The 14,256-nt window shown below is 39.5% G+C and overlaps 1 protein-coding gene across 1 annotated transcript in view; it reads right to left on the reverse strand.

Annotated features, from left to right (window-relative positions):
* Window positions 1-12,188, reverse strand: part of grin2bb (glutamate receptor, ionotropic, N-methyl D-aspartate 2B, genome duplicate b) — a 62,091-nt gene extending 49,903 nt beyond the window's left edge. Inside the window, exons 1-4 of the mRNA XM_050045398.1 lie at window positions 12,174-12,188; window positions 9,195-9,338; window positions 6,792-7,062; window positions 730-922 (exon numbers count right to left, since the gene is read on the reverse strand). Coding sequence (XP_049901355.1) covers window positions 730-922; window positions 6,792-7,062; window positions 9,195-9,338; window positions 12,174-12,188 — 623 coding nt within the window. The remainder of the gene's footprint in view (window positions 1-729; window positions 923-6,791; window positions 7,063-9,194; window positions 9,339-12,173) is intronic.
* Between the last annotated feature and the right edge of the window lie 2,068 nt (window positions 12,189-14,256).

Raw genomic sequence — 14,256 nt, forward strand, 5'->3', positions numbered from 1 at the left:
AACTTGTTTCAACGGTTCCGATTTAATCAGAAGACAAATTAAACAGGATGACTAGCCAATGTGAAAATCAAAAGAAAGCATAGAATAATGTACTGAAGGAGACTGTTGTGCCATCACATTTTTTTTGTGGTTTGAGAGCAAAGATCCGGTTGCCGCTGTGCAAAACTTCGCAATTACAATTAGGTCTGAAAAAACCCCGGAGTGCTTTGCAAGGAGTCTTTGAAAGGAGCCGAGCCTGGCGTAAAACCGGAGAGAGCAGGCAGCACAGCCACAGCAGCACGGATACAGACGCCAAGGGCCACTGCCTGAGCGTTGAGACTGGGTTGAAATAATACTAGGTTACTACTGAAGGTAGAAATCTAGTTAGCTGGGCATGCTAACATAGCAACTTACATCAGAGCAGATAAACCCACAGTTTAATCCATTCCTTATGAATTTGCTCTTGTGGTTTCAGTTTTGTAAATGCTAAAAAAGGCAGCACCCGCCAAACACTTGATAATCCCTTTTACTTGAGTGCAATTCTTCAGCATGTAGAGAAATCTACTGAAAGTGTGACAGGCCTGCCTTGGCTGGTTACAGCTGGTAAACTATGACTGGACAAACACTGTTAAGGGGCACCATTTTGCTCACACATTTTCAGTCTACATTCCTCCTATTATTTATATTTGTCTATCACAGCCCCTATGCCCTGCTTTCCCCTGACCACCCATCCCCCTAGCTTTGACTCACTTTAGTATTTCCTTGGAGTGGCCAGTGTTGGAACTCTTTTTGTCAGGTGTCCCGAGGCAGCTTGACTTCAGTAAGGTGTGTGGCCCCCGATCCAGTATCATGGTGGAGGTCGCTGTGGCAATGACAGCCACTGCATCACGTACCCTGGCCTCGATGTTGTAGTCCCATTCGTCATATGACACAGAGATAAGCCCTGGGAAAGAAAGAAAGAGAGATGGTGTGAGGTGAGAGAAAGGCATATATGGAAAGTGGGAGGAAAAAGAAGGTGTAGAAAAAAATATGGAGAAAGATGAAAAGGAAGGGGGGAGAGAGACAGAATGGTGTGAGAAAGAGAGGGAGGATACAAATAGGCAGGCAAAGGCAGAGTGCAATGAAAAATAGCCAGAGGGGGAAAAGAAACACAAAAGTAAAAGCATTTTAAAGGGGGCTGAAAAGTGGAAAAACAGTGGCAATCACACCTACATCTTAATTTGGTCCAAGCCAGAGTGGAGCTATTTACTTTGCTATTTTCAAAATACAAATGCTGACATAGGTTAAAATCACGTGGAAAAAAAAACAAAAAAAAAACAAAAACTGAATGAGCGTCAGTCGAGACCATGGTCATCTTTCAGCTCATTTTGTCATGCTTGGCTTTTCAAGCATGAGGAACTGCTGGCTATCAGACGTCAGCATTAATTTCTTGCACCCATAAACAACCGTGTTTTCAGGTCATTTTCCATGGCTGGTTTGGATTATGTGTTCACATTTCAAACCTGCACAGTAAATTTAATGGAAAAAGGCAAACCTGCATTTAGGCAGCCTTGGTGGACCTATTGGTTTCACATACATGTTAAAACATGAAACTACAGGAGTAGATCCTTCAAATAAACATGACTTGTGAGGGGAGGGGTGCATGGGAGAGCCACTGCAAAATGACAAACGGGTCTCTCTGCTGCCTGACCCGATTCCCTAGAAGATATTTTCAAAACAACATCACTGGGAATTCTCTTAATGATGAACTCCAGTGAGGCCAAAGCTCAGACTATTATTAGCAGTGATGGCCACAATATAAAAATAAAGCTTGTCAGTCCACATCTATCTCATATTTTTGTGAGATATTGCACAATAAATCGATGTAAAATGAACAGATACGACCAAATGAACTCCCAAACTATTTATAACCTCACTTACCTGAGGTTAACAGAATTCAGTATGCACCCTACCACTGACTGGAACAGCGTAGTGCAAACACACAAGGAGAATATTTGCATATATGCAAACAAGCCCATCTGTCACTTGTGCACACATTTTAATAGAAAGCTTTTTGAAAACTTACCACAGAATAATGTTATACAGAGTTCAGTGTTTTGCTCTGCAACAATACAGCAAAGGAGTTGCTTAAATGAGTTTGAATCTGGCCCCTCTGATTTAAACGTCTGACCTCTGATTCCCTGTCTACACATTCACTGAGGTCAGTAAATTACATCAAGCAAAGGTGGGAAAGTTGGCCATACTGCATATGCTGAAATTCGAAGTACTTAAAAATTATACTCATATAAATCAACAATATAATACACTGATATGTTTACAGGTCGTCTTATTGCACAATCAAGGCTACGGTATTCCCCAATGCTTCCAAAAACATTGTGATTCGGGATGTGGCACATTTTAACTAGGGATGCACTGATCCAACTTTGTCCTCTCCTGATACCGATTCCGATATGTTAAGTTGCAATCACAAAGATCTCTGTTTCACTTCCTTTGGCGGCTCCTATGGCGATTAGTAGTAATTGCATTGTGTTAGTTGGCAGACTTTAAGGCTTGAGACCAGGCTGGTGAATTTATTCAAATCAGCTCGTTTTATGAGCCCTGCAGCTGGCAAGATGAAAGGGTTACCACAGCATAGACAGTGTGTGTGTGTGTGTGTGTGTGTGAGAGAGAGAGAGGACTGATTATTAATGACTGTATCCGGCTTGTCATTTTTCCTGGGAATGTCGCCACAGACAACCAGTTCATAATACTGCAAATACATCACTGGGTCACAGGCTCGATCAGCATTGTTCGACCTCATGTTAACAGACATGTATGTAAATTACATCTTCAAGATAATAATGTTGAACTTGAACCTGCTGACACCAAGTACCACTCTGATACCAGCGCCTTTACCCCCCCCCCCCTGTATTTAAAAGGCAGATGCTGTTAGCACTCAGATGTCCATAGGCACCAGTGCTATTTGCAGCTGGAATGTAAATAGCAAATGTGGCTAATTACACCCAACTGTATATTCCTTGGCATCCATGCAAAACCAAAATATGATGTCAACTACAGTGGGTCTATAGAGCTATTCTGCTTAAGTTTATGTGCACAGTGTGCATTAAACAGCTTTATACATCCTTAACAGAAAATAATAATTCAACTAAGTCTTAAAATAATAAACCAGTGTTGACTCACACAGGACTCAAACCTCATTCTAAGTGAAATTCCTGTGCTTGACCCATTCATCCACCATGTCTTGTTCAATCCATGGACTGTGTTGCTCTTCACACTACGTCACCTGCCTTTCTGTCAGTACATTTGTGAGTTTTTTCATGTAGATCTACCACTTTAATCTCAGAGAATATTTGACATTGGCTAGTAGTAGCCCTAACCATGACCTCTTTGCCCTTATCCTAACCGCATTTGACCATGACGCATCAACATGAGGAGTACTAGAAAATCAATGCACACAGTGGGATCCATAATAACTAGGGCTGTCAAAAGATTAATTTTCTAATCATGATTAATCACTGAATTTCAATAATCGCGACTGATGGCATTTTTAATCGTATGTTTAAAATCCATTATTTTGCATTTCAAAACAATTCTGAAGTCCATATTAACAAGGTAAAGCTGTTTTTACCAGAGTGTCTTGATTGGGAATCAAATAAATGCAAAGAAATTTACTTTATGATCTTGACTTCTGGTTTTATGTAAACAACTTCAAAGTGCTTATTTTGTGAAAAACAGTGTTGTTTATTTTTGTGGGTTTTTTTTTTTTTGAGAAAGTGGAGTGACTCCAATATCATTTTGATTACTCACTAACATCCAATGATCCTCGGGTAATGCAACAGCATTTGCACTTTTCAGGAGGTTCAGTTTAGTTGCTTTTTCTGATTCATACAGGTCCTGTATGCATTAAACTATTGTTCCCCATGACGGTAAGGCATATGACTAGGTACAACATGCAAACCTAATGATGTTCCCTTAACACATAATATAATTGTGCAGTAGTGTGTCTGTGTCACTCTGCAGTTACACCTCCAAAGTCCCGGCTGGGAGTGGGGTTTCTGTGAAGTGCTGCAAAGTCTGACTGATTCAAAATACACCTTAAACATTATAAAACATGGCTTGATAGCCACAATTCAACTATACAAATTGGCTTCATTATAACTCGCACGATTTACAGACAAAACCGTTTTTCCCCACAAATACAACATGCTAACGTTATTAGCACAAGTCTATTGTATTTTACATTGTATAAATTAATCTAGCAGCATTCTCCTCTACTCATATGAAGCCGGGATAAATAACAGACAGGTCTTAAAATGCAGGTCTGCAGCCAGTGTTCACCCTAACCCCCAACCCCCTAATTCCCACGCTATACCCACAAAATAGTGCTTTGCCAGTTTTGGGATTGTGGTTATCGCTGACATCAGTCTGATTAGCTAACACCTGTATGCTCAGATTATAAGTGGTAGCTCAAACTCAAAGTACTTCAGTGATATCTTAATTCTGTTTGACACAAGGTGACAACTGAACCTACTGTGAGGTTTTTTAAAATGAAAGAAGCCATTCAAAACCGCAGTGGTAACTTATTTTACGTCACTGCGGTACCAGGGAGCCGCTGCTGCTATGCATGCAATTACTAACAAAAATAACTTGTTTGACCGCCCTAATAACAACACTTCGTAGGGATGGGTTTAAATAACTGCAGTATGACTACTCTCACCTGGGTGCATATAGAGATAACTGTTATGTTATGTTATGTTATGTTATGTTATGTTATGTTATGTTATGTTATGTTATACACTGCTGTGGCAAAATATTGAGTTGACAGTCCAAAGTGACTACATTTATGTAACTGATAGCAGAAACACTACATTTTATAATGTCATTACATGCCTTTTACTTGAGAAAGGACAACAGAGACATGAGATGATATTAGGGGAAAGAGATAGGGAATCAAATGTGATGAAGGTCCCCAGATGGAGTCACATTGGGCTCGGTGAATTTTGTGTCCAGCCTCAGTCACAGGGGCGTCCCAACATCCATAAACTATTAAAGTGAAAATAGAAAAGTTTTTTCTTAAACTTCTTAAACACCATCTACATTTAGATTGGTTTCCTGTAAGCCTCATTTTCACTTTGCAATTTGAAGGGAACTATTTGGATTGCTTTACAGTTAAAAGAAGATGCTTGATTGCAGAAAGCATCAAGAGGGATCCAAAGATGCACTTTATTAAAAGCTATACTGTATAACTGCAACTATAACAGCGCACCAGATCTAATCACTCCAAATCAGGCCACTAAAGATGTGAGGGTATGTTTATGAACGACCCCTGGAAAAATCACTCTCCAGTCTAGTCAAGTGGTCTCAATTTTGAAATCAGCTAATAATACCAGTGATTGAAGGGGGAAGAGAGAGAGAGAGAGGGGTCGTTTGGTGTTATTTGTTTAAGCTGTGATTACAAACAAAGCATCATAATTAATTTGGCAAGGGTGACTTAATGTTTAAAATTTGTCACATGGCACTTAATGATCTTTTTCTGCAAAGCCTTAATTAGCTACATTTTTTTTCAGTCACCAATGGTATGATACTTATAGCATATGAGATCTCCGTTCAAACCCTGTCTGATCTGGGGCCAGTTTCACAAAGATATTTTTGACTGGTGTCAAGTGTCAGACCAGTCTTACTGCCGCTGTTACATTATTCTGGACAGTTTTTTCTTATTCTAAAACAAAAAGTTAGCAACCCTACCCCAGGCTAACTGTGGACTAAGAGCCATGTTTCCATCGTCACAACCTGCTGCCTAGTAGCACAACATGGGGAAAAAAACATTATCATGTGGTTCATAATTTGTGGTTTGCTAACAATGTTGTGGAGTGAGCAGTAAAGGAGGAAAATAGTTTTTAGAGACTGCAGTAAAATTTGGAAACTATTCTGACTCTGACAGATGTCCTAGTGAAAGGGGTCTTATTATGATAACGTTTTTTGGTTTACACTTGTATTTTGGGTTTTTACTAGAATATGTCCACGTGCTTTAATGTTCAAAAAAACACTTCATCTTCTTCATACTGTCTGTTTTAGGACACCTGTATTCACCCTCTGTCTGAAATGCTATGTTTTCACCCATAAGCCTCCCCTCCCGAAAAGGCCCAGTCTGCTCTAATTAATCAGCATTTCTGGGTCTTCCGTGCTCTTGGCGGCTTTCCTGCACCATCATTGCAGCCGGGGAAAGACTGTGACAGAGAACAGTGGCACTTTCTACTCTGAAAAATCACTAATAAAAGTTTCAGAACCAGAATCTTCACAACCCAACATGCTCCAGCAGGAATACGATTTAAAATTAGAGAAAAATCAGTAACATCGGCCACCAAGATTACAGGTTTCCCTGATGTTAGCATGTAGCTTCATGTAGCAGTGTAGGCTACGTAATGTAAACACTTGCAGTAGCATCCCTGGTGGAGAAGAACATATAAAGAAACTGTTGACAAACTGACATCAGCTTGTCTCAATAGTATAAAAAACGTTAGAAACAGAGCATTCAGACTGTCTAAACTAAGGTTTTTGCCCACAGGGATTACTGATATATACGTACCTAATTATTTGACACTTTGGCCAAGGTTAGTATGAACATCTGACATTGTGACACAGTGTATATGAGAGAAAATAAGGAATAGCATGACAGATCCCCTTTAAGATAGTCAAGAACTAAACTGCTTTGTGCAATGGATGAATTTAGATGTCTATTTTAAGTCTGACTAGCAGTTAGATTTAAGTCAAAGTCTGTTTTTGTGAAACCAGCCTGTGGTGTTTGGGTGTACCTGTAGGGAAGACTGTGGGAACGTGGTCTGCATCTCCAGCCACCAGCGAGGGCACGATCCAGGTGAAGCCATAACCTGTGAGGCCCACAGAATGGGCCACCTCGAAGATAGTGGTCGCCTCCTCTTTAGTGCAGTAGAGCAGAATAACAGGGCTTTGCAATTTCTTTAGCTGGTTCTGAATCTTGGAGTCTCCATCGTCCACTGACATGTCCAGTAGGAAGACTTCTTCTAGCTCCCAGCCCACGAAGCTGTTATCGATGGTACTGCGGACCTGGATAGGAAAGGGAGACATGGTTTAAAAAAGTGTAGGCTGCACACATACAGTGAAGTTGTTCAGAAGAGATACTGGAACAAAACTGACTGAGATGTGTCCTCCTCCAGCTCCCAGATTGCAAAGCTGTTCTGTATTAACACATCTCTTGGGAGTAGGACACAGCGGTCGATTTAAGAAAAAAAAATGTAGCAAGAGCGAGGTTAGGTAATCTCTTTTCCCAAATCTAAAAGCTATATTCTCATACCCACTGACAAAACTGTCATGTAGATAGCAATACGTGATTTTTAGGATTGTGATCCCTAACATATAAATGGGATTTAGATGAAATAAATATTAACTAGCTGTAACAGTGGGACTGGTATTGTTTTCACCTTGTAAGTGTGTGTGTGTGTGTGTGTGTGTGGGTCACCGTGGCAAAATGTGGTCCTGAAGACACGTGTTGAAGCAGGAAGTACCACAGAAGCTGTTTTGAGCCAGGTTTTGGACAGATTTTATAAACACAATAGCTTTACAAGAGTGCAAGATGCACTCACTAAACTTGACAGGCGTGTAGTTTGGATTACAATGAAAGCTGAGTTCGAAGATGGGTGTGGTCCAAGCAAGGGTGTTGCTTTACGCCCTTGGCCCATATTCGTTTTAAGTTGCTGATTGCTGTATCCAAGTTTCAATTAATTATTCCTGTCCACTGATCCAGCGCAATCTAGGGCATACTGAAAAAATCGGGCACAGTTCACCTGTTATGCCAAACTCACTGCTCTCATGTCATGTGTTTCATTGCACCAAACACACCAATTTGAAGTTGTGGCTATTGTGATCCCATCGCAAGACGGTCTTTAGTTTTGTTTTTTGTTTTGTGTGTCAGGGTGACACAGTAATGGATAAATTCAACAGGTGTTATACAGAATGAGTAACAGGCAGAACAAGGCATTTTGTGTGCAGTATATCCCATTATAACACTCAATTTCTTTGTATTGGAGGGAAGAAAAAGAAACCTTGAATCTTTGTGTGCTTGATATTTGCTTGAGAGAGGACAGCAGGATAGAATGAGATTCATGATACTGGTTATAACATAAGCTTTTCTTCCAGCTTGATTCAATAAGGCTTTGAGTAGTTTGTTTTCACAATATTTTCAGATACTGTGCAGATATACAGTTTGTTTAACAGTAACCTTACCAGTTGATAGGACTCTCTATACATTATACACATTCAACATGAAGCTAATGAACTATGGATACTAAATTCTCTTTCATAACCTCCATTTAGATGATGAATATATATTCCTTTTCTTTTAAACCAGATTGTTACTCTAACTTTGTTCAAAGGAAAGGCCCTGCCATTGCTGCAACATTATTGAGAAATATGATTAGCTGACTTTCAATAACTTTTTATTCATTTCAGATGTGTGTCTGATGTTCAAAGTAATTCAGGATCTCATACTATCCCCTTTAAAGAGTCTGTTCTGAGCCCTGGAGATAAGGAGGCTGAAGCCTCACTGAGTGGCTGCATTCAAAAAGACATGCTCGGCCAATCTGTCTTTTCCATTAAAGCAATCAGAAAATGGAACTCGCTACCCACTTACATCAGACTCCACCAAACCTTATCATTTTTAAAAGCTTGAAATTATGGCTTAAAACCAGACAATCGTGTCCTCAGAAATAGTTGCTTTTTGTTAGGATTATTTCATCAATTGTACATAGTCCTAGCTAAATAGCAAAATATATATAAAAAACATAGCTAAGACACACATCGTATCAAAGGATAAGAAAACAATATGAAAACTACAGTATTTGTCAGGCCTCTTATAATGGGTCCCCATAAAGACAAAAGTAATAACACCTAATGTGGCTGAGACCCAGAGCGAAAGTGAATCTCTCATTTGAATCCACGACTGAAAAAGTTTACGGGCATTAGATGTATAATAAGTATCCTGCTGCTTCTGGAGTCAGCTTTTATCAAAGGAATACATTCATCTTAGCAGATAATATTCTTACTGTCGAGTGGTATATCAGGTATAAAGGTAGTGCATACACACCTACTGCTATATGCCCATATGCTATAGACTGTTTCGAGTGCATGCTGTATATCACATGTATGTCTTCATCAAAGTGTCTGTTTATGTCTTTATTTACCTTGTTGACAAAGTCCTGGTGGCCAGGGTAGTACGTAGTGACTATGGAGAAGATGTACCAGTCATACTCCTCCATGATGTTCAACATGACGGAGGCCTGCTGCTCAATGGACGGACCAAACTGGAAAAACATGGAGTTGTCGTCCTGGAAACCAGAGACAGGAAGCCAATCAGCAAACAAGGTCATGAGTCATGCGGCATGAGAGAGAACTGGAAGGTAGGGCACAGATGATTGTGGAGCGTGTCCAGCTACTGCAAGCCTCAGGAACAAATCTAGTCCTGTTTATAGCTCAGAGTTGTGCTCTATCTGTGTATGCTCTGTAACTGCACGAATGAATATGCAGCAGTAAGACATGTTTTTCATTCATCTACTGTATTTATGATGTTTTAATCCGATACTTTTTTCTTCTGAGCAACGTCAAAGAAGGATTTTCCACTAGTATGAATATTCAAACACAGACAAGGTGACTCATTCATTATAAAGGAGCCCTATGAAAGATATAATAGCACATTAAATATGCTACAGAGAGCACAATAGGTATTAAATGTAGGCAGGTATTAGGTGTTAACGATATTAAATGAAGGTTACCAAATGTGTGGACAGACATCTCTTTTTTTTTTTTTTCCAAGGAGAGAGAAAGAAGAGATGAAGTAAGAAGAGCTCTTGGCACTCCAGGAATCTGGTGCCATGCATTGGTCAAGGGCAGGTCAGTCACCCATGTAAAACTGCCAAGCAACTCATCGGGACACAGAAGTCAAGACAGATTATTCATAAGTGTTAGTGACTGGAGGCGACATGGCAGAGGGGCTGTAATGAGAACAGCATCATGTCTGGGTTCTTCTGTGTGTCCAGCGTGAAATATATTGTTGAAAGGTGACTGAGATGACTGGAGGTGTTGGGTCACGCTTAAACATGGTCACTGCTTCAGTGATTCATAGTTTACATTGCTCAAGAAGTCAAGTAAGCGTTTATACTGTATAGTTCAACATCTTGAGAAATGAGTCAAATGAGAAGATTGACATCACTCTCATGTTTGGGTGTTAAATACAGGGCTGTAGGAAGTTGTTAGCCTAGCTTAGCATAAAGACTGGAAACAGGCAAGCAGCAAGCCTAGTTCTTTTCAAAGTGAGAAGCCGACAGCCATGAAATAGGCACAGCAGTTCTTTGAGCTAAATGATAATGTCAGCGTGCTAACGTCTTCACAATGGCAATGCGAACATGCCATGGTGTACCATGTTCACCATCTTAGTTTAGCATGTTAGCATTAAATGCAAAGTATTTGATCAAAAACTAGAGTATAGGATACATTTTGACATGATGATGTTAATAAAAAGTTAAAGGATCACCAAAGTCATTACCATTTATCCTCTGGGGAGGAAGAATGTCAGAAGCAAGTGTAATAGCAATCCATCCAAAAGTTGCTAAGACATTTTACTCAAAACCACAATTGTGAACCTCATGGTGACGCTAGGGGAAAAGCCGTGAGAAAGCAAAAGTTATTAGGATTCATCCTCTGGGGAAAATGAATGCCTGTACAAAATCAAATAGCAATTCATCCAATAGACATAGTTGAGATATTTCAATCTGGACCAAAGTAGTGGTGGACCATCCCTAGAGCCTATAGTCTAGCAATGGCTACAAAGACACATAATACCACCTCCAGAGCAACAATTGAAACTAAATGTAAAAAATCACTAATAGTTAGATTTTTGTTGATGTACAATGCCTGTACTATAAAGCAAGTTCAACATACCCAGGATATCTGTTTGTTATCTAGCGTAACTTACACTGGCTGTGTAACACTAGCGGTATAACAACTCTGGGTTTTCCTCTCCAGTCATTGGCGCATTCATGTGAAAAAGGTGGCGTTGTTAATTACTAGTGAAATCATCAGCAGCATGAATGAAGTATTTCACATGATATGAGATTTAACAGTGACACTTGTTACCCACAAGAATTTTCTGCTTTAAGGAAAGCAAAAAGTCATACTCACCAGACTGAAATGTAAAAGACTGTAATCTTACAACAGCATGAGAAGATGTAGAAATACTAGATATGTTAAAAGTAGGCAAAGGCTTCAAAATATGAGTAGGTGTTATTATGAATTCAGTGTAGAATAAATGTTTTTTGCTATTTAGTTGGATGATGAAGAAACCTCTCTGAAGATGTCACATAAAAACACTTCAAAGTAATTCCAGACTGTTTCTGCTGCTGAAGAGTGGAAAAGTAGTTAATGACTGATGAGTCTATCTGACCGTAATGTTGCATTTATAATCAAGGGAGCCAATTAATAGTGTGTAGATTATTTTTCTTATAAAAGACACACTTTTTATTTTTAGCTCTCCTCACACAGGTGTCCCATGTTATTCTGAGTTGCAGTGATGAAATCAGAGTGCACAATCAGCCACACTGTCAGCTATCACTCCAGGGAAAAAATAAACTTCACACAATTAAAATGCAGCTACAATCATCATTATGTGTTTAGTGTTGTAAACAATGTCTCTGTTTGTTAGAGGCTCTATTTTAAAACCAGTGGAAAAAAAAGCTTGGAAAAATAAAATGATTCTACTGACTTAAAAAATATATACACTCTTTTCACCTGTAATTCGGGACTTTTGTCCATGTCTGGATACTCTTTAACAGTGATCTGACTGATCAGCGGTTGGGGTGCTGACAGGCTGTGAGCCAATCCTCTGTAGCAGGTTAGCTGTTCAGAATAAGTTGCCACAGTGATTTATCCTGGTAAAAATTGAACCAGCTTTGTAGTACTGAAAACCCTGAGTTAACCCTGAGGTTACCTTGCTAACCTCAAAACCTGCTCCGTAGTACAGGCCTCTGGTCAAACAACATGATTTAGAGGTATTGGTAGGCACAATTCTTTAACTTTGGGGAGAGTCAGACTAGCTGTTTCCCCCTGCCTTTAGTCATAATGCTAAGCTAGTCTATCAGCTCATACTACAGTATCCTAATCTAACTCACCTTCAAATCCATCATCTTTGCAGTTTACTTACTCTTCAGTGTGCATACAGAATATGATTAAAATCTAGGTGAAATCAAGGACCTTGCACACATCACAGAATGATCAGTAAGGACTACAGAAAATGGTTTTTTAATCAATTATCTCACTTCACTTATTTTCAGCATTTATTTTAAATTGAAAGCCAAAGTTCACTCTTCAGTGACTGTTTACATGTGCCCTCCAGAACAACTTACACTTGCATGCACTGCTACAATCTGTTTATGTTTCATGTTCATGTGCATGTGCATTCATACACATACGTGAACTAGGCGTATTAATCCACGTGTGCAATTGGTTATACATGTTAGTCATACAGGAGGCTGAGCACTGCTCGAGTTAAGTGTGCTGACTCCACTCTACATCAGAACCCATCTCCCCCTTCCTCTGCTTTCTTTTACCCACAGGGACAGAAATGATCTGTTACCTACTTCTCACTGTAATAAGGTAATAACGTTGCCATGTCAAGTGATGGTGGAGGGATCGGCAGTAGTGGAAACGGGGGGGGGGGGGGGCACGTGTGCACACAGGCTGAAACCTGACGTTTTACCTACACTGACAGTAAATACGCTCCGCTCTGCTCAGCAAGGTAATGAAGGTATTCTCAGGCATGAACGACAGCTAATGCAGCATTCACCTCTAACCTCACACTTCCATCATTGTTTTAACATTTCAGCTTCAACATGCTTTTAAATGACTTGTTCTACATGTACTTTACCCTGACATTATTATTCTATCTGTGGATCCAGTCATTTTTCTATAACCACATTCACTATCCCTCCCCACTGTTCACCACACACACACAAACCTCTTCCTGTCTTTAAAGGTTGAAGCTGGGGGTAATCTTTGTTTTGTTTTTTTGCTGCCCACAAATCCCTTAAAAATATCAAAACTAACAATGAGTTGATCCCACTAACAAGCATTGTCTAGCCAAAGCCTGATATAGCTTTTTCCTTTGTGCCACAGACCTTCAAAGACTAATAAAAACACATCAGCTGAGCCCTTTTAAAAGCTAAATTACATATTTATGACCCATTTTAAAAGATTTGCATCTTTAGCAGGAACATATTAGCTTGAGAATGGGTTGCACAGACCAGGTATGTAAGCTGAAAAGACTAGACAGGTGGACGAGATGGTTTTAGTCTTTTCATAGGCTTTGCTGAAAGCATGAAAAATATAAAATAACACCAACCTTATCCTTTAAAGGTCAGTTCACATAAAAAGACAAAACATACTGGCTCACCTTTGTTGCAGTTTGGTTTTATTTGCCACGATTCTGAGCTATTTCTGAGTTGCTGCCTCATCTCTTCTTTACAGTGAAGGTGGTTTGTCATGCTCTTAGCACTAAAAAGTTATATCAAAGAAATCAACAGCAACATCTCTTCTCAGAAAAAATGGATAATTAACAGAACTGTCAATAGTTAACATAAGGACTATTTGTTCAGCACAAGGCAATGGCCACAATTGAGGACACCAAGGTAATTTCCTGATTATCTTATTTATTTATGTATTCATCGTGTTTGACTTTAGGGAGGGAGGTTCAAATTTACAATTAAAAACTAACACATGGTGGTTATTTCATAAGCTGTTTCCACTATTCTTTCGCCGGGTTCAGACAGCAGGCGGAGGTGGAAGCACATTGATGCGTCAGTTCTCTCGTTAGCAGTAGCCTGGCCGTTCACAATTTCTTTAAAAAAGCAATTCTGCTCCTCTGCTCTTTAGTAATCACAGGTAGAGCTAATCTTTATCATGGGTAAGTAATAACCTCATGTATTTATAACACAAAGCTGTCTATGTGTTCCTGGTTAACAACTGTACATGTACAGTGGTGTGAAAAAGTGTTTGCCCCCTTCCTGATTTCTTACTTTTTTGCATGTTTTCCGCACTTAAATGTTTCAGATCATCAAACAAATTTAAACATTAGTCAAAGATAACACAAGCAAACAGAAAATGCAGCTTTTAACTGAAGGGTTTTATTAATGAGGAAGAAAAAAATCCAAAGCTACATGGCCCTGTGTGAAAAAGTGTTTGCCCCCTAAACCTAAT

The sequence above is a fragment of the Epinephelus moara genome, chromosome 5 (genome assembly GCF_006386435.1).
Source record: "Epinephelus moara isolate mb chromosome 5, YSFRI_EMoa_1.0, whole genome shotgun sequence".
NCBI lineage: Eukaryota > Metazoa > Chordata > Actinopteri > Perciformes > Serranidae > Epinephelus > Epinephelus moara.